This window comes from Mobula hypostoma, chromosome 1, assembly GCF_963921235.1.
Source record: "Mobula hypostoma chromosome 1, sMobHyp1.1, whole genome shotgun sequence".
In the NCBI taxonomy this organism is placed as follows: Eukaryota; Metazoa; Chordata; class Chondrichthyes; order Myliobatiformes; family Myliobatidae; genus Mobula; species Mobula hypostoma.
Genome location: NC_086097.1, coordinates 178062744 through 178087500, shown reverse-complemented (window position 1 = coordinate 178087500; position 24757 = coordinate 178062744). Strand labels below are relative to the sequence as shown.

At 40.2% G+C, this 24757-nt stretch overlaps 1 protein-coding gene across 2 annotated transcripts in view; it reads left to right on the top strand.

Annotated features, from left to right (window-relative positions):
• LOC134352813 (transcription initiation factor TFIID subunit 4-like) overlaps positions 1-24757 on the top strand; it is a 136249-nt gene that overhangs the window by 84793 nt on the left and 26699 nt on the right. For both annotated transcript variants that reach the window (XM_063060308.1, XM_063060303.1), the window contains exons 13-14: positions 1779-1835; positions 5736-5855. In XM_063060308.1, the coding sequence (XP_062916378.1) occupies positions 1779-1835; positions 5736-5855 (177 nt within the window). The remainder of the gene's footprint in view (positions 1-1778; positions 1836-5735; positions 5856-24757) is intronic.

Below are 24757 nucleotides of genomic sequence, written 5' to 3'. Positions count from 1 at the left end.
TTGTTTTGGATGCCCAAGCTCTGAGGCAGTGTCTTAAAAACTTTGGGGAAAAGAGATTTCTAAGTTACTTCCAAATCATGGAAGGTTTTGAACTAAGTAAGATGCTGTCATTTCAGGGCAGAAGCTAGTGACCCAAGATAAGGATTTATGGTCCTGTGTGGAAGAACCAGATAGGTGATTGGGATTTTTTTTGCCCTCAAATATGCAAGAAACTACAGAGTTGTGGACACAACTCAGCACATCATGGAAACCACACTTCCCTCCATAGATTGTGTCAATGCTTATAGCTGCCTTAGTAAGGTAACCAGCACAACCAAAGAGTCTACTTATCCTGGATATTTTATCTTTTCCCTCTTCCATCAAGCAGAAGATAAAAAGCCTGAAAGCACATGTCACTTGGCCCAAGGACATATGAGTCTATTGAATGCTTCCTTTATGATGAGATGAACTCCTGACCTTGCAATCTCCCTCATTTTGGCTCTGGGACCTTACTATATACCTGCACTTCAGCTTTGCTATTGTTTTACCCTGTACTAACTCAATGTCCTGTTGTAATGTGTGAATGGTATGTAAGGCTCTGTGCCTCAATACATATGGCAATAATAAATCAATTTACTCATTTTAAGATCTGGAATGCTCTGCCTGAAGGGACAATGGAAACAGATTTGTGAATTGTTCAGAAGGGAATCTAGATCCCAAAAGAAAAGCTTTGAACAAGGCTTTATAGCTTTAATGGCCAAACTGTGGGCACTAATGCTGCATTTCAAATAACTACAAGATCAATAAGAGTCTGTGCTGTCAATATAATTATGAACTATAGTGAAAATTTAATTTATCCTTTGTTGTTTAGCTTCAATTTTTGTGTGAATGTGTATAGATTCATAAGGTTATACAGCCTGGAAATGGGCCCTTCAGACCAACTTGTCTATGCCAAGGAAGATGCCTATCTAAACTAATCGCATTTGCCTGCATTTGGCTTATTTCCTTGTAACTTGTCCTATCCGTGTACTGTTTGAATATCTTTTAAACATTGTAATTGTACCCTCCTCTGCCACTTCCACTGGAAGATTGTTCCATATACTCACCATCCTGTGTGTGTGTGTGTTGAGAGGGGGATATTACACTCGGGGTGTCTGAGTTCAATTCTGACACCTTCTGCAAGAAGTTTGTATATCCTTCCCGTGAAGCGCATAGGTTTCCTCCGGATGCTCCAGTTTCCTCCCATATTACACTTACAGGTTAGCAGGTAAATTGGTCACTAAATTGTCCTGTGATTAGGCTAGGGTTAAATAGGTGTGTTGCTGGGCAGTGCAGCCTGCTGGGCTGGAAGGGCCTGTTCTGTGCTGTATCTCTAAGTAAAAATTTGTTGCTGAAGGAGAGCTTCTCTCCGATTTTTTTTAATATAAGACTATTGAACAGACCTCTTGTACAATAAAATAGTCTCCTAACCACCTGATCTACCTCATTGTAGTCTTGTATCTTATTGTCTACCTACACTGCACTTTCTCTGTGACACTTTATTCCACTTTATTCTGTGTTGTTATTGTTTTACATGTACTACCTCAATGCACTACTGTAATGAAATGATGTGTATAGATGGATGCAAGACAAGCTTTTCACTATACATGTGATAAAAATAAATCTATCAGTCTACCAGTCTGTTACTTTGCAGTCTGAAGGTGTTAAATGTTAATGGTTAATACAGAGGTGATACATTGAATATGAGGAGAAAATTAACTGCTAATCTGATTCATCTTCCCTCTCCTTTCAATCACCAGAGTCGCGCCAAGCATGAAGATCCAGAACAACTTCGATTGAAACAAAGAGCCAAAGAGGTGAATTTTAGTGCAACTATCCTCTTCGCTTTTCCTTTTCCTTTTGTTTTTGCACATGGAACTTTCTTTGCAGGGTGGGACCATCAATCTCCTGGTATTTAGGTCATGATTTGTATAGTCATTGTGTGCCGTTTTCTGTGTTGGAGGTCATGGGCCTTGGGCAAGGACAGGAACTGCTGAAGGCAAGGGCGACTTGCAAAGTAAGGTCACGTCAAGCAGGAGGGAGTGGGAATTTCTTTGCAGCCCCAGGGTTACTTAGTTTTGTCTTTTTAAAAAAGTTATCTTAAGAATTCTAGCTGCATGTATAATTGAGAGATGAATTTATTTCTTGCATTAAAGTTTAGGATTTGTTATTTGGTAATATCACAATGGGTTACATATTTTTGGATAAATACTCATTTTGTAAATCTGTTGCTGTTTATAATTCGTTCGCTTAGAGGTGGAACTGGGATTTAGTTGTAAATGGAAAACGCCTCTGGCTTTTAATTTTCTAAGCCCAGCAGTTTTTTTTTCTGTTCTGTGATGGAGCCCTTGTTTCACACAGTTCATGTTTAGCTCCAGGGCTTTTTATTTTATAGCTTAGACTGGTTTAAGCTTTTACTCCCAGAGGGTCCTGCACGGCAACTGAAGAAACCAACAAATAAGTTCATTTCATGTCTGCTGTTGCTGATGCACAGTAGCCCACTTTTACATTTTCCCAATATCCATTTCCTGGCACTGGTTGCCGGGAGGAAAACCTCCACTAATTGGACCCAATTTTAATTGAGCCTTAATATTAGAGCTCACTTGTGTTTGCTTCTGGCAGTCAGGGAATGGAAACAAATGAAAGTACCCAACATTCATGCTGTGTGTGAAATTTTTCACTTGACCTACAGATTCTTTTCCCTGCTGAATAAATCATCAAGCCTATTCGCATTTCATGATTAAAGATTTGACGACAGATGCTAATAAAGACAATACAAGTGTTTGATGAAAGCCAAGGAACTGAAAAAATTAGTTTCCATGGACACCACCTCCATCACTAACACCAGCCCCGCAGCTAATAAAGCAACTTTTTAAGTAGCTGTTTCTGTTTTGATATTCTCCATGGGAAGTGCATGTCTCAGATGAAGAGCTTTCTTTTTTTTTAAACGGATTCTTCATTTGAGTAGCTCAGACATTTGTCTCTTTATTCAAGGGCTGCTTGCTCTCTCTGTATGTTTCTGAGAATCATCTCCCACAAAACCACCGGCACATCTGGAAGGCTGGTCATTCTATCTCCACACTAATTGAATATCGTTTCCCTCCAAAGCTTGTGACTCTGACAAATGGAAAGAAGGGACTGTACTTTCAGGGATGATGAAGGTCAAGTGATGACTTTAATGCCTTCAAGGTGTGGACTACTCTTCTTGTATCCAAACCTGTAATACCAGTGGTCACAGATTTGCAAAGGCCATTTCTGCCCCACATTGTCCAAGTATCTTGAGCAGTCCTGAGAAGTTAATTGCAGAAGTCTTTTTTAAAAAAAAACATTTGTATATATCACGGAGGAGGAGCTGTGGAGATATGTATAAACAATTAGATTAGCACATGTACATCGAAACATACACTGAAATGTGTTGTTTGGTCAGCAACCAATGCTGTCCAAGGATGTGGTGGTGGCAACCTGCAAGTGTCAGCATGTTTCCAGTGCCCACAACTTACTGCCTATACATCGTTGGAATGTATGTGGGAGGAAACCGGAGCACCTGGGTGAACGTACAAACTCCTTACAGACAGAGGTGGGAATTGAACCCCAATCATTGGGGCTGTAAACTATTACTCTGCCACCCCTGCTGTAGGACTAACCCTGCTGCTATTTCAAGGATAGAGTATAGACCTGAGTGGCATCCTGATATGCTGTGATTTTTATTACTCGCTCCAATATTGCTTCTCTCAGCTCTCTCAGAATTTGAGTAATTCAATCCATCACACCTATGAAAGTTCTTGGAACAATCCCAGTCCCCACCTTTTCTATTCAGCCTATTCTCTCTCTTGTACCCACTGACTTTTTCTGATTCTGCCACCAACTAACGTGCAGCAATTTAAGGTAACCAATAAATCTTTTGGGATGCAGGAGGGAAATGAAACACCTGGTAGAAACCTACTTTACCCCACAGAACATACAAACTCCTCATAGGCTGCACCAGAGATCAGGGTTGAGCTCAGGTCACTGGATCTAAGGCAATATCTCAATTAGTCGCACTACTGCTCTCCTTTCGATCTTCCTTGCTTGTCTTTTCTTTGTTGCAGGCTGAACACTGGAAGGACAGAACCAGACATCTTTTCCATTAAAATGGGGGCAGTATAATTCCATTTTCATAAATCAGAATTGCCACGGCTCCTAAAGCAGTTGTTCACCCAATCAAGTGTGGTACCAGCTCAGAGTAAAGCAATCGAGTTTTCACACTTTTCCAACAACCTTCCAAATAATTCTATAGACCAATTACCTTCTGAAATAGTAATTGTATCTCACTGCTGTGAGCAGTAAAATGTAGATGATTCAGATTTCTGTGTCTGCAGTTAGTATTCCAGTTTTTTTAACCTCTTCATATCCCTTCATACCAATCTCCTTAATCTCAAACTCCTAACAAAATTGAGCAACTGGTATGTCTTTTTCATAGTTGCATCAAGGTGTTGGGCCAAGACAGATTGTCACCTTTTCCACCACTGACCCCTCAATGAGGATTGGTGTATGTTCTCCCAACTTCACCTTCCTGAAGTCTACAATCAATTCCTTAGTCTTTTTGACATTGAATATGAGGTTGTTGGGAAAGCAAACTATTCAACCAGCCAATCTATCTCACTCCTATACAAAACATCATTGCTATCTGAGATTTTATGAGTAGCAGTGGTAATATCTGCAAACTTATAAATGGTATCTGAGCTGAGCAGCCACGAGTGTAGAGAGAGTTGAGCGGTGGGTTAAGCACGCATCCTTGTGTTACGCCTTTTTTTTTGATTGTCAGCAAGAAGGAGGTGTTATCACTGATCTGTACTGACTGTGGTCTTCCAATGAAGAATTCAGGAATCCAGTTGCAGCAGGAGATACAGAGGCCCAAGTTTAGAAGCTTGGTGATTAGTACTGTAGAGATGATGATGTTGAATGCCAAACATTTAAATACCTGATTAGAAATGGCATTACCTAACATTGAAACTCATGGTGACTTGGAATCGCAAGATGCAGCTGTGTATACTGATACGGCCCTCTGTCAGAAAGGTACAGAACAGGAAACAGCCTGGCTCAATTTGTTGGGAAATTGATTGCTGTATTTATATAGGAAATGATTGTCTCCTCTATGTGAAAATGTACATTTATTTTTCTTTGGGGGGGGGGGAAAGAGATAAAATTGTGACCTTAGGCTGACCTTGCAAGTACATGGATCTATGCATAACGTTCTCCAAAGCAGGTTATTTCCCTGTCACATTGTCAACTGTTTGGGAGGTGCAGAGGAGTGTTATTCTGCTATTAATGAGAGGGACTGAAGAAGGTGGAGCTCCAAGACTTGAGCCTTTAAAGTGGCCTTTAATATCAAGAGGACTAATGTGGCACAGTGGTGACACTTTCACATTAGGGGAAAGGACTTAGTAAAACTAGGGACCATAAAAGGTCATAAATAAATCTAATGGAGAATTCAGAAACAAGCTGAGAGAATGTGACACAAACTTCTGCAGATTATCATTCCAGGTGAGTAACAAAGTTCAAAGAGGATAAACTTGAAGGAGAGAGTGTAGAGAGAGTGCCATTGGATAAAGGAGGCGAGCAGAGATCCTTGGTGCATTAAGATGATATGGATCATTTTGCCAAAGGAGCTAATTCTTTATTGCATTTTAAAAAGCTGACAGTTTCTGATGGTAAATCAATTCTTGCCTTTTGACTAGATGCAACAATTGGAACTTGCACAGTTGGCACAGCGGGAAGCAAATCTCGCAGCACTTGCAGCCATCGGACCAAGGAAAAGAAAAACCCCAGATTCACCAAGCCTTGGAACAGGAAATGAGGTAAAGAATAGAATTTGGCACAATTTTTTCCACTGGAATACATCCCTTGTGACCAGAATCACGTACTATACAGTACAGGGCCTTTAGCCACTATTTCTGACACTTACCTTGTTTAGTTCACTGGGATGTAAATTACTGGGCCTTGGGGACTTATCAGCTTTTAGTCTCATTCATTTCACCAGCACTCCAGCACTCTTTCCCCCCCCCCATACTAATTTCCTTGGCTTCCTCTTTCTCATTAAGTTCTTGGTTTACTACTGTTTCTGGGTTCTATTATATCCTTTTTCCTCTAGTCAAAGCCTGCATTTCTTTAATTGCTCCATTATTTCTTTGTACCCCATTATTATTTTCATGACTGCAAGGGACCTATATTTGTCTTCATTAATCTTTGAAGACAATTTAATATAAATGGTAAGACTCTTGGCAGTGTGGAGGATCTGAGGGATCTTGGGATCCATGTCAATAAAACACTCAAAACTGCTGCGCAGGTTGACAGTGTTGTTAAGAGGGTGTATGGTGTGTTGGAATTCGTAATGGGGTACAAAGATTGAGTTCAAGAGTTGTGAGGTAATGTTACAGCTATACAAGACCTTGGTCAGACCCCACTTGGAGCACTGTGTTCATTTCTGGTCACCTCACTCCAGGAAGGATATGGATACTATAGAGAGAGTGCAGAGGAGATTTACAAGGATGTTGCCTGGATTGGAGGGCATACCTTATGAGAATAGGTTGAGTGTACTTGGCCTTTTCTCCTTGGAGTGACGGAGAACGAGAGGTGACCTGAGAGGGGTGTATAAGATAATGATGAGCATTGATCATGTGGATAGTCAGAGGCTTCAGTGGCTAACATGAAGGGGAATAGTTTTAAGGTGCTTGGAAATAGATACCGAGGGGATGTCAGGGGTAAGGTTTTCACATAGAGTGGTAGGTGCATGGAATGCACTGCCGGTGGTAGTGGTGGAAGCGAATACAATAGGGTCTTTTAAGAGTCTCTTAGGTAGGTGCACACAGGGCTGTATGGTAGGGAAATTCTAGGCAGTTTCTGGAGGAGGTTACATGGTCAGCAAAATATTGTGGACTGAAGTGCCTGTAATGTGTCTATGTTCTAAGTTCTGTTTTTCTTTTCACATGTATAAGTTTTTACAATACACTTTTATGGTCATTGCAAATTTACTCTTGTCTGTTTTCCCCTCTCAAACATGTACCTTTTAGGTGAATTCTAAAAGATGTATGGAACCCTCTTTTTTAGTAACCTTGCAATGCTTCATCTTTGGATCTAATATATATAATTAGAGCATGAAGACTCGTGTGGCCAGATTTGGGAACAGCTTCTTTCCAACTGTGATAAGACTGCTGAACGGATCCTGACCCGGATCTGGGCCGTACCCTCCAAATATCCGGACCTGCCTCTTGGTTTTTTTGCACTACCTCACTTTCCATTTTTCTATTTTCTATTTATGATTTATAATTTAGATTTTTAATATTTACTAATTTTTACTATTTTTAATATTAATATTTAATATTTGTAATCCAGGGAGTGCGAAGCACAGAATCAAATATCGCTGTGATGATTGTACGTTCTAGTATCAATTGGCAACAATAAAATATAAAGTATAGACAGCACAGTAATGGGCCCTTTGGCCCACAAAGTCTGCATCAACCACCCATTTGCACTAACACTACCAAATCCATTTTATTTTGTCCACCTTATCAACTATTTCCTCCCACCCATATTCTGCTACTTGCCCTCACTCTTGGGGGCAATTTGGAGTGACTAATTAACCCTCCTACCTGCACATCTTTGGGACATGGGAAGAAACCCATGCAGGATAACCATGCAAATTTGTTGCACAGTGTGCCTGAGTTTAGGATTGAACCTGAGTCTTTGGCGATTGGTCTACTTGCAGTTCCACGCTTATTTCTCTGCATCCTTTCCAATTACAAGCCCTTAACTTTTTTGAAAACCAGAATTGGGTTGTTGTTCCTTTTATATTTTCACTTCAGCAAGTAATTGTTTCCTTAATTGTTATCGATTGTCATAATGCCTTTTTAATGAAGCTCACCAGCCTGCCACAGATGACATGTTCTTGGTTCCCTCAGATTCTTTTCTTTAAATCCACAGACCTTAGTCTTGGATTGAACAGCTTTATGCCAAGTTAAACTAATTCCATCTGTCTGCTTGTAATCCATATCCCTCCATTCCCTGCTTGTGGTGTTCCTATCTATATTTTTTTGTTCCAGGCATCTTCCACTATATATATGTTTTTTTTTTACAGTCACTCATCTCTAAAGCAGCCTGTACAACAGGTTTATTAATGAATCCCTTTGCATTGTATAGCTCTCAATCTAGGTACTAGCTTGTTCTATTGTTGGCTTCACAATAGACTCGTCTTGCAGTGTACAACGTATGCCTCAGATAGGAATAAAATTGGAGTTGATGTGGCATTTAGAAATCGATTCCTCTCTTCCAGTTTTGTCATTGGCTTACCCCAAGGCTTTCCTGAAGGAATAATGGCAGTAAAGATGTTTCAGAAATGAATTGTTCATGTTGGGTGTCATTAGTTATAATTTACATTATAGACCTCTCTGAAAATATAGCTGGTTCACTGCCCTAAATATTTGACAACTTGCAGTTATTCAAATGTAATCTTCCTCAACAGTGTTATTTGTGAAAATGCATCTTAGACCATAAGACATGGGAGCAGAGTTAGGCCATTGAGTCTGCTCCACCATTCCATCAGGGCTGATCTCGGATCCCACTCAGTCCCATGCAGCTCCCTTCTTGCCATATTTTTTTGATGCCCTTACCAATCAGGAAACTATCAATTTCCAGCTTAAATGTACCCATGGACTTGGCCTCTACCGCAGTCTGTAGCAGAGTATTCCACAGATTCACTACTCTCTGGCTAAAACAATCCTCCTTATCTCTGTTCTAAATGTCGCCCCTTTAGTTCTGGATACCCCCGCCATCGGAAACATCCTCTCCATATTCAGTAGGTTTCAATGAGATCCCCCGCATTCTTCTAAGTTCATGTGAGTACAGGCCCAAAGCTGCCAAACGCCTCTCATATGTTAACCCCCTTCATTCCTGGAATCATGCTGGTGAACCTCCGCTAGACACTCTGCAATGACAACACATCCTTTCTGAGATATGGGGCCCAAAACTGTTGACAATACCCCAAGTGTGGCCTGACTAGTGTCTTGTCAAACCTCAGCAGTATCCCCTTGCTTTTATATTCTATTCCCCTTGAAATAGAATATAAATTGAAATGAACGCCAACAGTGCATTTTCTTTCTTTACCACAGAGTCAGCCTGTAAATTAACCTTCTGGGAGTCTTGCATGAGGACTCCTAAGTCCTTCTGGACCTTTAGTGTTTGAACCTTCTCCCCATTTAAATAATAGTCTGCACTATTGATCCTTCTACGAAAATGCATTTTCGTACATTTCCCAACACTGTATTCGATCTGCAACTTTTTTGCCCATTCTTCCAATTTGTCTTAAGTCCTGCTGCGATTGCGTTGCTTCCTCAGCACTATCTACCTCTGCCCCTATCTTCATAACATCTGCAAGCTTTGCCACTAAGCCATCAATTCCATTATCCAAATCATTGATAAACAATTTGAAAAGTAGTGGGCCCAATACTGACCCCTGAGGAACACCACTAGTCACTGGCAGCCAACCAGAAAAGGAAGCACTCACTGCCTCCTTGTTGTCAGCCATTCCTCTAGCCATGCCAGTATCTTTCATGTAACGCCATAGGATTTGATCTTGTTAAGCAGCCTCATGTGTGACACATTATCAAATGCCTTCTGAAAATTCAAGTAAATGGCATCCACTGCCTCTCCTCTGTCCATCCTGCTTGTTACTTTCTCGAAGAACTCTTAACAGATTTGTCAGGCAAGATTTCCCTTTACAAAAACCATGCTGACTTTGACTTATTTTATCATTAGTTTCCAAATACCTCAAAACTTCATCCTTAATAATAGACTCCAACACTTTCCCAACCACTGAGGTTAGGCTAACTGGTCTATAATTTCCTTTCTTTTGTCTTCCTCCCTTCTGAAAGAGTGGTGTGACATTTGCAATCTTCCAGTCCTCCAGGACCATGCCAGAATCAAGTGATTCTTGAAAGATCATGATCAGATGCATCTGTTATCTCTTCAGCAACCTCTCTCAGGACTCTGGGATGTAGTCCATCTGGTCCAGGTGACTGATCCACCTTAAGACCTCTGAGTTTGCCGAGCACTTTTTCCTTTGTAATAGCAATGGCACTCACTCCTGCTCCCTGACACTCATGGGCCACTGGCACACTGCTGGTGTCTTCCACAGTGAAAACAGATGTAAAGTACCCATCAAGTTCATCTGCCATTTCTTTGTCCCTGATTACTACATCAACAGCATCATTTTCCAGTGGTCCAATGTCAACTCTCACCTCCCTTTTACTCTTTATATAACTGAAAAAACTTTTAGTATTCTGCTTTATATTATTGGCTAGTTTGCCCTCATATTTCGTCTTTTCTCTTATGGCTTTTTTTTTTAGTTGCCTTTTGTTGGATTTTAAAAGCATCCCAGTCATCCAACTTCCCACACACTTTTGCTACCTTATATACCCTTTCCTTGGCTTTTTCTCAACTTCCTTTGTCAGCCACGATTGCCGCCTTCTGCTATTTGAGAACAACTTCTTCTGTGGGACATATCTATCCTGCGCCTTGTGAACTATTCCCAGAAACTACAGCCATCTCTGTTCTGCCATCATCCCTGCCAGTATCCTCCTCCAGTCTACCTGGGCAAGTTCCTCTCTCGTGCCTCAGTAATTCCCTTTATTCCATTGTGATACTGATACGTGTGACTTGTGCTTCTCCCTCTCAAATTGCAGTCTGAATTCAATCACGTCTTCACTGCCTCCTTAGGGTTCCTTTACATTAAGCTCCCTAATAAGACCTGGGTTATTACACAACACCCAGTCTAAGATAGCCTTTCCCCAAGTAGGCTCAAGTGCAAGCTGCTCTTAAAAAGCCATCATCTAGATATTCAAGAAACTCCCCCTCTTGCGATCTGACACCAACCTGATTTTCCCAATCCTCTTGCATATTGAAGTCCTCCATTAGAATTGTGTCATTACCCATATTACATGTTTTTCCAGCTCCCTTTGCAATCTCAACCCCACATCTTGGCTTCTATTTGATTCCCATAATGTTTTTTTCACCTCCACCCAAAAAGATTCAAAATTCTCTGACCTTATGTCACCTCTTTCTAAAGGTGCAATTCCATCTCTTACCAACAGAGCCACACCACCAACTATGGCCTTCTTTCAGCCACATCTCAGTGATGCCCACAACGTTATACCAACCAATCTCTAATTGCGCCATGAGTTTGTCCACCTTATTCCGAATGCTATGCATATATAAATACAGCACCTTCAGTCCTGCATTATTTGCCCTTCTGAATGTTCCCTCTGTGGTACAATTTTACTCTTTGCTCTGTCTGCATTTGTACCCAATCATTGGCTTGTCCTTCCTTACATTCATGTTACATTCATCATCTACTTGTAAACCTGCAGACTCAGCTCCATCATATTGGATCCCATCCCCCGCCATATTAGTTTAAACCACTCCCAACAGCTGTAGTAAACCTGCCCGCAAGAATATTGGTACCCGTTGGATCAAGTGCAACTCATCCCTTTTGTATGGGTCAGACCTGTCCCAGTTGTCCAGAAATCTGAATCCCTACCCCCGCTCCAATTCTTCAGCCACGCACTTATCTGCCATCTCACTCTATCCTCACTGCCACATGGCACAGGCAGTAATCCTGAGATTTCTACCCTTCAGGTCCTGCTTCTCAGCTTCCTTCCTCACTCCCCATGGTCTTTTTTTCAGGACCTCCTCCCTTTTTCTATGTATGTCGTTGGTACCCATATGTACCATGATCTCTTGCTGCTCACCCTCCCTTTTCAGGATATTGTGTATATTGTGCTTATTTTATATGTCTATGTTTTCATGGCTAGGTCCATCTTAGAATCTCTTAAAACAGTGCTTTGAAATAGTCAAGCTAATTTCAAGTTAATATATCTTAACCAAAACTTAATAGATTGGCCAACAAAATTAAAGGAAGTTTCTTTGTCTGATTGAAATATTTCATTTTACACTTGACCTTTTGTGAATTTTTTTTAAGCTTTTGTTCCAATTCCCACTCTATTTCTGACCAGTTTTGAACAGCATTTTGCTAAAAATAACTAAATTGGTGTACCTCGTTCTCTATTTTGAAGAAAGACTTGTGCTAACATGGTAACTGGATTTGTATGACCTGATTTCTTTTGCTCATGTTCTCAGTGTGTTTATCTCCTTCCTTTGTTTAAAGAACTGCTAAAGATTCATTTTAAATAAATTTGCCTTCTGCTGTGGTAAATTCTACACCAGCTGCTGCTTCACATGAAGGATAGATCAAAGAAGTAATTCGGTCTGTACCTTCCACAAATGAATATTTGACACATCATGGGCTGTAGCCAACATAATGACTTTTTCCTAATGACCTATTTGTTTAATACCCCCTTCCTTCTCTGGGTCAGGTAACTGAATAGTAGTCAGTCGAAAGCATTCATTGCTGTTATAATTTGGGACAATTCGTACTCATTTTACTGGGCTCAGTAAAGTCATTCCCAGCTTCTTACTGCTACCTCATGCAGAGAGACACCAGTCACCTTAGATGTTGCCTTGCTGTCTGAGATTAACCTAGCTGCTTACTTTGTAGCTCTTTAATCAGAATTCTCTCATGCACTTTTGGTACTGATTGCCTGCTGATTTATTTACAGATGTTTCTGTTTCAATTTCCGCATGAATTACCATTGTCTAATGTTTCATCTAACAAGCACTCTTTCCATTTCAGCTTTTGATTCTCTTGGATGCCTATGCCCTGTCATAGCTCTTTAGAGTCTCGGAACTAGTTTACACAGATTTAGTCTTCCTTTTGCTCTTCTGGCCGTTGATTAGTTCAGCAATGACAGTTAAGTTCTTTATCTTCTGCTCCATGGCCAGTAAATATTCAAATGTCAGAATATTAATCTGAATCCAAATGTCTGCCAACTCTCATTGGACCACCTCCTAAAACTTTCATCACGTGAGTGATCATATGACTACATGGAAAACGGAACAGTACAGCACAGAAACAGGTCCTTTGGCCCACGATGTTGTGCAGAGCTAATTAACTACCTAACTCAATGCTTTCTGTCTCCATTCTCTGTGCCTTCATGTACCTATCTAAGAACAATGTCTCCCTTCATAGTTTACATAATGAACAAAGTTGTTTATTGAAAATGAAAAAAAGCAAACTTTAGTTCAATGTCAGTCTTAAGATTCTTGGAGAATTGGCAACTCTACTGATTATAAACTGAAAGCAGTCCTCTCTATAATCTACCTGCTAGTGTCACTCTTTATCTAGCTTTAGAAATGAAATAATTGTGAAATATGAAACATTATCGCTGAATGGATAGCATACTGCAGGGAAATCTTGTTTGAATTTTCAACATTTAAAATAGAGTTGCTTCCAGTATCATAATTCTTGGATGCATTATAAATTTAGGAGCAACTGCACAGCACTAATCATTTGCTCCCCTCTCAAGTTCCAGTCAATACTGAACCATGTGAAAATTCTCTTCATTGTGAAAGAGTTAATCGAGAAACCATTAACTGCTTTAGCCAGAGGTCTGTTCCACATTTCCACTGCTCTGTGGGAAAAATATATTTTTTTTCTAATCTCTTCTCTTGCCCAAGGCCAACTAATTTTATATTCGTCCTCTAGTTCTGTGTGCTCAGTCCAAATGAAATAACCTGCTTACATCTACATTATCCATGCCCCTCAGCATTTAAAAGACCTCGATCATCTTCTCTTTCTCCCACCCCCACCAGCTTTTTTTTTCCAAAATCTAAAGGGAGAACCATTAGTTCCAACAGTCTATTTCCTTACCATGAAATGGGACCAAAATCTTGGAATTATTTTTATCCTGATTGGCAGATGGATGGTTGGTGTTGTGGGAACAGAGAGCTTTTAAAAGCAAGGTTGCTACAAAGTAAGTACCATTACCTTTAGCAAAGATGACAAAGGATAGAATAACTTGCTTTAGCATGACCTCTTATCCCAGTTAGCTTTCCTACTGGGATTGTGTTGAAGAGAATGCTTTTGAAGATCAGTAATTCAATCGCAGCCTCATTTTTTTTTATTGCCTTTTGCAAACAGGATCTAAATCAAATATCCTGTATTCTGAGAACAAATCATGTGTTTGTTCTACATCTTTCACTATTCATTAGTGACTGGTATTTGTCTGACCCTTATTCCTGTTCTAACTCAGATTTACGTCCAAAGGAATATTCGTTTGGAAGTTAATTGGTTACTGTAAATTGCCCCTTGTGTGTAGTGCATGGTAGAAGGCTTGGGAGTTAATGGGTCGGAAAAAGAACAGATAGCTCTGAGGGCAACATCGGCATGTTGAGCTGAATGGCCTTCTGTGTCATAATAGATTAAATGAATCAGTTGTCCTCTTCCAGAGTAAGCTTTGCCAACTCACTACTGTGCATTCACTTTGTTTAAAAGCATCTAGCCATCTAAAAGTCAGTCAAGTTTGTCTGTGCACAAGTACATGCATCAAAATCAGGATGTTACCACTAACATATGTCATTAAATTTATTGTTTTGTGGCAGCGGTACAGTGCGAGTCACGAAAATTACTCAAGTTACAAAAACAATTAAATACTGCAAAATGAGGTAGTGTTCATAGACTTCAGAAATCTGATGAAGGGGAAGAAGCTGCTCTTAAAGTGTTGTGTGTGGGTCTTCAAACTCCTGTACTGATGGTAATAACACACGATGAAAAGCTTACTTACAGCAATATCATATAGAGCAATATAGCACTGTTACAGGTCCATTTCACTCTAAGCCTCACTCGTCCATGTGCCTATCCAAGTGTTTCTTTAATGGTTATTAACGTACTTGCCTCAACCACTTCAGCAGCTGTTTCCATTTACTCACCACACTCTGCATGGAAAAAAATGCTTCTCAGGTCCTTTTTAAATCTTTCCCTTCTAAATCTGTACCCCCTTGTTTTGGATCATCTTATGTTGGAGAAAAGATTTATTGCACACCTTGTACTTCTCATGATTTTATAAAGGCCTGTACAGTTACCCCTCATTCTTCTAACCCAGGCACTTAAGATTAGAGACAAAACATGCACAAGAAAAACATTAATACAAATTATACAAGGAAAAACACAGAATAAAAGAAGTTCATTATAATTGTGACAGAGAGTGCTCGGTAACACACTCGTTATACACCACACACTACCTTGTCATTCTGCTGTCGTCGCGCTGAGTATATGCACTTCAATGTCTTCTGGCTGGTATATTCTAATAAAGGGTTGCCTTTATGGTGCCTTTCCCACCATACACTTCAGGATATCTCATTTCCTTGTAACAGAGATGTGTGTATGTTTGTATACTGTATTCAAGGTAAATACTTCTGTTTATTTTGTAATATGATTGTAACTACATTTTGGGGTGCATCATATTCTAATTTAATGTGTAGTGTTAAGTTAACTTTGTGGGTAATTTAAGATGGTATGACCTGGTGCCTGGTATAAACAGGGTTGATCACTCTCAGTAGCAGAGAGAGATCAGGACTGCTAGGAGTTCAAACTGGTCAAAATAGTAAAGAGCTATTTTTGTTTTTTGAAAGATATCTTTTGTAAATATTGCCTGTTTTCTTTTTGCTAGTTTGATTTTTGACACTCTTGTACTAAAGTGCTAAGCGACTTCAGCCATTTTTTGTTCTTTGGTCATAACCCAGGTACCCAACAGTCGAGCAAAATGGTCATAATGTTGCAATGATAAGGTAGTGGTTAGGCTTGTGCACACTGATTCAAGAACCAAATGATTGAAAGGAAGTAACTGTTCTTGAACCTGGTAGTGTGTATCTCTGCTGATGGTGGCTGGTGTGTTCATTGATATTTTTAACCTCTCACTTTGGCAGTTTGAGGTACTGACGTGCTTCAAACAGGCTTTATACTAGTGCCCAAGCAGGACATGCTAATCTGCCTCAATGACTTGTCATCCAATAGCACTTAGATCCAGAGTGATGAGGTGTTTTCAGAGGTTGGTGATGAAGCACATCAACTCCTGCCTGAGAAGCAACTTAGATCTGCTCCAGTTTGCTTACTGGAGCAACAGGTCCAGAGCATATGCCACCTCACTGGCTCTTCACTCAGCCCTGGGCAGCAAAGATGCATACATCAGAATGCTCCTTATCGACTACAGCTCAGCATTCAATACCATCATCCCCTCAAAACTTGTCAATAGGCTCCAAGACCTTGGCCTCAATACCTCCTTGTGCAATTGGATCCTGGATTTCCTCATTTGCAGGTCCCAGTCAGTTTGGATCTGAAACAACATCTCCTCCACAATCTCCGTCAGCACCAGTGCACCACAAAGCTGTGTGCTTAGTCCCCTGCTCTACTCACTTTAAACTTATGACTGCATGTCTAAGTACAGATGCAATGCTATATTAAAGTTTGCTGATGACGCCCCTATTGTCGGCCAAATCAAAGGTGGTGATGAATCAGCATATAGGAGGGAGATAGGAAATTGGGCTGAGTGGTGTCACAACAACAATCTCTTGCTCAGTGTCAGCAAGACCAAGGAGCTGATTATCGACTTTGGGAAGAGGAAACCTGAGGTTCTTGAACCAGTCCTCATCAGAGGATCAGAGGTGGCGAGGGTCAGCAACTTTAAATTCCTCTGAGTTACTATTTTGGAGGACCTGACTTGGTCCAGAACACAAGTGCAATTATGAAGAAAGCACAGCAGCACCTCTGCTTAGGAGTTTATGGAGATTTGGCATGACATCTAAAACTTTGACAAACTTCTATAAATGTGCACTGGAGAATATATTAAACACCAATGCCCTTGAACAGAAAATCCTACAAAAAGTAGTGGCCCAGTTGATCATGGGTAAAGCCTTCCCAACCATTGATCCCGTCTACGTGGAATGCTGTTGTGGGAATCAGGGACTGCCAGCACCCAGGACATGCTCTCTTCTCACTGCTGCCACCAGGAAGAAGGTACAGGAGCCTCGGGACTCACACCACTATGTTCAGGAAGGGTTACTACCCCTCAGCCATCAGGCTCTTGAATCAAAGGGGATAACTTCACTCAGCTTCACTTGCCCCATCATTGAAATGTTCCCACAACCAATGGGCTCACTTTTAAGGAATCTTCATCTCCTGTTCTTGATATTTTTGCTTATTTATTTTTTTATCTGGATTATTTTCTCTTTTCTGTTTGTATTTGCATAATTTGTTGCCTTTTGCACATTGGTTGATTGTCCATCTCTGTTCTGTGAGGATTTTCATTGATTCTGTTATGTTTCTTCCTATTTACTGTGAATGCCTGCAAGAAAATGAATCTCAGGATAGTATACGGTGACATAAGTGTACTTTGATAATAAATTTACTTTGAACTTTGAATATATCACAAACCAAAAAAACCTGTTAAGGCTGGAACTGTGAAATAACAAAAGATGCAGGAATCACCCAGCATTCACTGTTTTTATTTCAGCAAAGCAGTTCTGTATCTTCAGTCCCTCTGAGTGTTATGTAATCCAAGATGTCCAATGGTGCAGTGGTTGCCTGAATGAGGTTCCATACATAAAATCTCTCCTTTTTGTGGAACTTAAACTGTCCTTTATACCTCTGTGTTCTGTTTGTAATCAACTTTTTGTAACCAATTTGTTATTGGTCCCCTGATTCTATTTTTTGAGCCTTGTCATGGATCTCTGACTTAATGCCGTGTCCAAGGCTTAATAGTAATCTTCTAATGTCTCATCCTTGATCCCTTTTCGAAGAATGTGCTGATATTGACCAAGTGGGACTTTCCCTTTGAAATCTATATGACTACTTTGTGTTTCCTGCTACTAGTTTTTTTCCATCCTTAAGGGTTCCATTCAATGATCCTACACTACTATTTGACGAAGATTTTAATTTCTTGGTGTGGTAAACAACTTTGGGAAGTTTGTAAGGCACTTAGCAGCCGATCAGGTACTTTTGAAACACAGTTACTGTTCTCATGCAAGAAAATGGACAGGGACGTTTCCCTTTGCACACAATAACCAGTTTTTCCTTCGCTGCTGTTTGTTTGACGTTGCTGTGTGTGCATTGCTGTATGTCAGTGACCATGTTGTTTGCTTTTTGAAACATCGTGCCACAGCTGTAATAGCTATAGTTTGTTTTTTTCCCCTCTTTTTAAGCTTGCACTCCTGTCGTAGCATTCTGCTGTTACCTAATTGCATACATACTAATTTTACGCTTTAGCATTTAAAAGAAAGGCCAGTTCCCTAATCTGCACCACTGCCTCTTTCTTACTGCAATATAGAAGGAAGCCATGTGGCCCACCTGATGGTGCCCTCTAAAACAATCCCTATTGCTGCTCATTTCCCTGTATCACTGATACTAATTCTTTCACATAGCCATCAACTTCACTTGGATTATTTCCTATTTAACAGCACTAAGCACTAGTTTGCAGTGACCAGTTACCTTTCTAGCACAATCCTTTCATTGTGGGAAGAAACCTGAATACAGAAGAGAAACCCTACACAGCTACAGGGAGACCAAGCAAACTATGCAGATGGCATGAGAGGTTGCAATTGAAGCAATGTTGTTGCTGTTGTGGTGTGAGGCAGCAGTTCTAGCCCCACTGATAATTGTTCCTTGATTCCAGAAATGTTTTTTCATATGTAGAAGTCCTATTATCATAACTGCTGACATTCCTACTAACACCCCTACAAAAACTTGAACCTTCCCCATAATCTGTTCTTACCACTGTCCCAAGTTCATCAAAGCCTACTTCCTACCCAAGTTTTGGTCCTTCTTGCGTCTTCCTCGCCCTCTTGGGCATATTTTTATGCTTAAAAATGCAGGTAAAAGTTAATAGCATGCTAATATTTGGTGTTTAATTTGCTGTGGCATCCCTATTCTTACTGAGTTTGCTGTGTCATGGTGCGACAGAGTGTCCAGCAGTATAACTGCACGGGCAGGCTGGGCTTATTAGCCTTGGTTGGCAACCAGCCGAGGAGGACAACAATTCCGATTCCAGGCCCGGGTAGATGGAAGTCATAGCCTTGCCAGGCAGTCTGTCTAGATGAAGGAAAACTATGATGCTCAACTTAAAGTTGGCACAGTTCGCTGTGCCAATGTGGAACATCCTCAGGCCTAAAGAGTGGAATCAGTCCACGTGCACTGATCCTCACTATAAACCCATGCAGTGCAGGTGAAAATAAAACAAAAACCTTACAGCGATGGAGAAGGGGCGAAACAATCTTCCCTTTGGATCTCTGCAAGCGAAGACACAGCCAACCATCCAGTTTATAAAGCAATTTACCTCAAATGCTGTGATAGAGAATGAATCCTGTGGTTAGGTATGGATGCAATATTTACACTTAATGAGATTTCTTTGTCAATTTACCAGACTATGTTAAGCATTTATCAAATGAATGGTGTTAAGCTACTTCTATCGTCCAGTTGTTCATACTTTTAGAAAAACTTGTTTACCAAGCATAGAGATTACAGATGCTTGATGAAGTGTCTTGGTCAAGAAATGTAAAGTGTTCATTTTCCTCCATAGATACAACCTGATCTGCTAAGTTCTTCCAGCATTTTGTGTGTGTGTTGCTCCAACATATCATGATTGATTCCAATTTGATTTGTTGCTGGAGCTTGGCACACTTCTGATTTAATATGCTGAAAGAAAAGAGGTATAAAATATGAACCATTAAAATAAAATTACAAATGTAGCCATTTTGAAATGGACTCTGGACGTGTTGCCTTTAATTCTTTCACACTAAATGTGGTGATTCTGCACAGAGGTGATATTATTTACTTCATTTGCCTATGATTGATGCATGGATAGTATAAATGTAAATTGACACCATAATCATTTTAATTAATCTGCAAGAGATTCCTCAGATGCTGGAAATTCTGAACAACAAATAAAATGCTGGAGGAACTCAGCAGGTCAGGCAGTATCTATGGAGGGAATAAATAGTCAACATTTCTGGCTGAGACCTGTCATCAGGACTGGAAAGGAAGGGGGCAGAAGACAGAATAAGATGATGGGGGGAGAGGGAGGGGTGAGGAGTACAGTTGGCAGGTGAAAGGTGAGACCAGATGAGGGGGGATGGTGGGTGGGACTAATGTGAGAAGCTGGGAGGGGATGGGTAGATAAGGTAAAGGGCTGAAGGAAAAAAAATCTGATACAGGACAATGGGCCGTAGAAAGAATGGAATTATAGCAGCCATTTTAATTTAAATTGCTTTCCATTCTTCTTGGCAATTATACTTGGTTTATAGATGTTGCGTTACAAAATATATTGGAATCATACTTTGACCAACCAGATGCTGTTTCATCTAGCCCATTTTAGTATTTCATAAGTCCTTAATTCCATCCCATTAAGATGGAGAATTACTGACTGCATTTATGGATCATTTCCATCCAGCATTCATAACTAGTGCTCATCTTTTTAATGATTAAATTCCTTGATGGTTTTCCAGAACAGCAATTTAACTGCACATAACTTGACACTGATAACTCTCTCAATATTTTAAGATTGACTCAAATATCCAGCTGCCTGTTTCGTTATTTCAAGCTATGATACAGCGATCAAGGATACATTCCACTAGATAGTACTACCTTTGATGTTCAATAGGAATAAATTACTGCAGCTTCCCCTGCAGTGTAATAACATTTTTTTAATAAAATTACAAGCAATCAGAGCTTGGTGATACCATGTACTTAATAACCAATAGGTGAACATTAACGAAAAAAAAATCTTAAGTATTTGACTCCTTTGTTCTTTGCCTCCTTGTGGGACGTATATGTTTCACTCACCCGTAACATGGTAATAAAATCTATTAGATTGTATTTATAGGACGAGGTTTACTATGCACTATAATTTTTGTTTCTACTCGAGTTTGTCAAAAGGTAAAGGTTTGATTCCCGCCATGAACAGAGAAGAATTTTCAATTCAAACGCTAAGACTTTTCTTTAAAAGAATTCTTGAGCAGTAGTTGATATCTGGAATCTACTGCCAAAGGTGATGATAGAGGAGAGTACATTCATAATTTCTACCACCTAAGGCATCTGGACAATCCCTTGAATAGCCAAGCAGTGGGAAGTAACACACCTAATGTCCTATATCTTATGGTCTTGTGGTCCAATGTAGGCAAATAGGATTAATATAAATTCGTACATCTTGGAAGCAGAGTCTAGCCCAACTTGTCCATGCCAACTGTGTTGCCAAGTGAGGTAGTCCCATCTGCCTATTTGACTCAAAACCCTCTAAACCTCTCTTATCCACATACTCGCCTAGGTGGCTTTTAAATGTGTTAATGTGCCCACTTGAGTCACTGATTTTGGTAGATTATTCCAAATACGCATCCCCCTTTGAGTGAAGCTGCCCTGATGTCCTTTTTTAAAAATTCCATGCCTTTGTAAAAGTCCTTGTGTTCCTGTTCCATCCCTGTGGGAAAAAGTCTGTCTGCTTTCACCCTGTTTATGCCTCTCATGATCTTGTATATCTCTATCAGGTCACCACTCAATCTACATTCAAGGCAATAAAGTCCTAGACTGCATACTCTTCTTGTAATTCAGACCTCTGAGTCCAAGCAATATCCTGGAATATGTTGTCTGGACTCTTTCTAATTTACTACATTTTTCCTATAGCAGGGTGACCAAAACTCTACACAATAGTCTACGTGCAGCTTCAGCAACATCTTGTGTGACTGCAACATAACTTCCTCGCTCCTATATTCAGTGCCTTGACTGATGAAGGCTAGCATGCCAAACGCCTTCCTCACCACCCTATCTACCTGTGACAACACTTTCAATAAGCTATGCATGTGCACTTCAAGGTTACCCTAGTTTGATCTTCCAAAGTACAATACTTTACATTTATCTGGATTGAAAACCAGTTGCCAATCCTCAGCCCACATACCCAGCTGATCAAGGTTCCCATGTAATTTTTCATGACCTTGAACACACCTATTTTTAGTTGTTAACGGAAAAGCCAATTCTGTACTGTAAGGATTTGACTGATTTTTCTATTGGTAAAGGGGGAATTCCTGCATTGTCATTAAAAAAAAAAATCTGGTTTTCTTGCCTTTGATTCAAAAACTAGAAATGCGGCCAATTTTCAAATGCTGCCTCAGATCAAAGGTCAACCAGGATGTATAGTATATCCTTGTATTGCCAGTGGTGGCCACATTGTGAATTCACTCAATGTAATAATACTAATAAATAGTGTTAGGCTATCTTTATCCATTCCTATCCACCTATCCAAATTCTCTGTCCTTTGTGTTTAGCCTCCCTTCAAATGTATCTCTGTTAGTCCTCTTGTCTGCTCCTTAACACAGATCTGTTATATAGACAATGTTGATGTGCCAGTAACCTTGCCTTAACTCTTTTGTAGCTTGCTGTCATGCCAACAAAAGAAATGGTTTACAGACATTGAACAGGACTGTGTTAGTGAAGGGCTTGGTTTAGAAAATTGACAGTGCAGTGTGCTTTGGTTGTATTCACTCACTGCAATTGAGTATCATTTATCATTGCTGCAGTCCTCTTTCATTTTATCATCAAATGTGAAACTTCTGTCAGTTTGTGTTCTATAAATGGTTCCCTAAACATGTTAACATCAATGCTATGAGGAAATAGGATGAAATAGTTTCTACCTACAGAAAGCTCTCATGGGATGAACTGAAGTGACAGCCTTCTGAGCAATAACTATCCCATTTCACACTTGGTACACTCTTCATCCACTTTATTTTGTTAGAGATTGCTTGATAACATTCCTAAAATTGAGTTGACTAATAGTGTAACAATGTTGCATGATACCAGAGAGTGTGCTTTTGAGGTGAGAGGGAGTAAGTTCAAAGGAGATGTACTGGGCAAGTATTCTTACACACAGAGTGATGGGTGCCTGGAATGCACTACCAAAGGGTGATGGTGGAGGCAAGTATGATGGAGGCATTCAAGAGGTTCTGAGATAGACACATGAATGTACAGGAAATAGGTTATGGAGATTGTGTAGACAGAAAGGATTAGCTTAGTGGGCATTTGATCAGTAATTTAATTACAAATGTAGTTTGGCACAATGTCATGGGCCAAAGGGCATGTACCTATGCTTTAGAGTCATGGAGTCATAGAAAAGTAAAGCACAGAAATAGGCCCTTTGGCCCATCTAGTCCTTGCCAAACCATTTAAACTGCTTAGTTCTATTGGCCTGCACCGTGCACTATAGCCATCCATACCCCTATCCATGGACCTATCCAAGCATCTTGAACATTGAAATTGAGCTCACATGCACCACTTATGCTGACGGTTCGTTCCACACTCGCAGCTCTTTAATTGAAGAAGTTTTCCTGATGTTCCCCTTTATTGTCTGTTCTAATATTGTAGTCTGTTTGCTTTTGTATTATGCCTTAATATAGAAAATTATCCTAAGACATTTTGCATGAGTGTTCAAGGGCATGGTATGACATTGGGAGAAAGATGACTAAAAGCTTGCTTGGGAAGGTGGTTTTAAAGATGGCAGAAAGATATTCAGCTTCCTAAACTGAAGTGTTTTCAGCAGCTAAGGCTCCAATACCAGCGACAGTGTGATCAAACTTGTTTGCTTTTCTGGGCTTTTGCACAGATAAAATTGTGAGGGAAGAGATTTAAGGGACTTGAGAGGCAACTTTACACAGAGTGTAATGAGTACCTGAAACAAGCTGTCAGTGGAAGTGGTCAAAGTGGGTACAATTGCAATATCTAAAAGACAATTGAATAGTTAGATAGAGGGGGAGGACTTGGAGAGTTATGGGTAGAACACGGATAAGTGGGACTAGCAGGGAGAATGCTGTGGTTAGTATTATCAGTTGGGCAAAAGAACATATTTCTATGCTGTATTATTGGATGATTCTAAGATGAGGACTGACGCCTCTTATCTCAGAATGCAAATTGGTGCCTCAGTTGTTGCTGAACTGTGTGAAGCCTATCAGGATCGAGGATGATATGGGGCAGGAGGTGCACTTGTTTATGTACGACTTCTATGTGTTCCCTGGTGCAGAAGCCAAAAGAAACAAAGTTCTCAATACCATTCCAGATGCTCAGTCTTCACTTGGCACAATTATGGGCAAAAAGAATTCCCAGAAGACCTTGACCTGAGTCATCAGCTATCTCTGTTCCTCAGCAGATGCTGCCTGATTTGCTGAGCTCCTCCAGCATTTTCCTTTTTTCCTCTTGCCAGATTGCATTACTTGCATTTCCTTGTGTCTCCAGTTATCAAGAGTTGTCATGAATATTGCAACTCAGAATGTTTTCCAGGAAGGCTTTGAGAAAATCTTTGAATCCTTTTCTCTGTCTGCCTGGTAGTCTCTTCCCCTGACATCTCAGATATAATTTGGTAGTTTGCCTTTGAGCATGTAAATAACACAGCCTGACCATTCTGATAATAGAGTTGAAGTACGGTCTTGATGCCTATGATGTTAGCCTGTCTTTCCAATGAGATCTTTGTTCATATTTTCTTCAGTGCATTGAAGTACCTGCCATGCGTATCCAGGTCTCATTTGTACTTACTGTTGTTCCAGAGACTGAGTTTTGTGCCAGGTTTGGGATCTTGATTTTCAAACTCCCATTTTCTTAATTGACCGAAGGACATGATGGTGAATTTCACTTGAACGCCTTTCAGCAAGATAGCACTCAAAATATGGGAAGTGATTCATTTCAAATAATTAAGGTTCATGATATTCCCCTTGAAAATTAAGGAATACTGACTGAAAGTCAACATAGTGTGTGTTCATTTTTAAAGTCTAACTTGACAGATTACCTAAG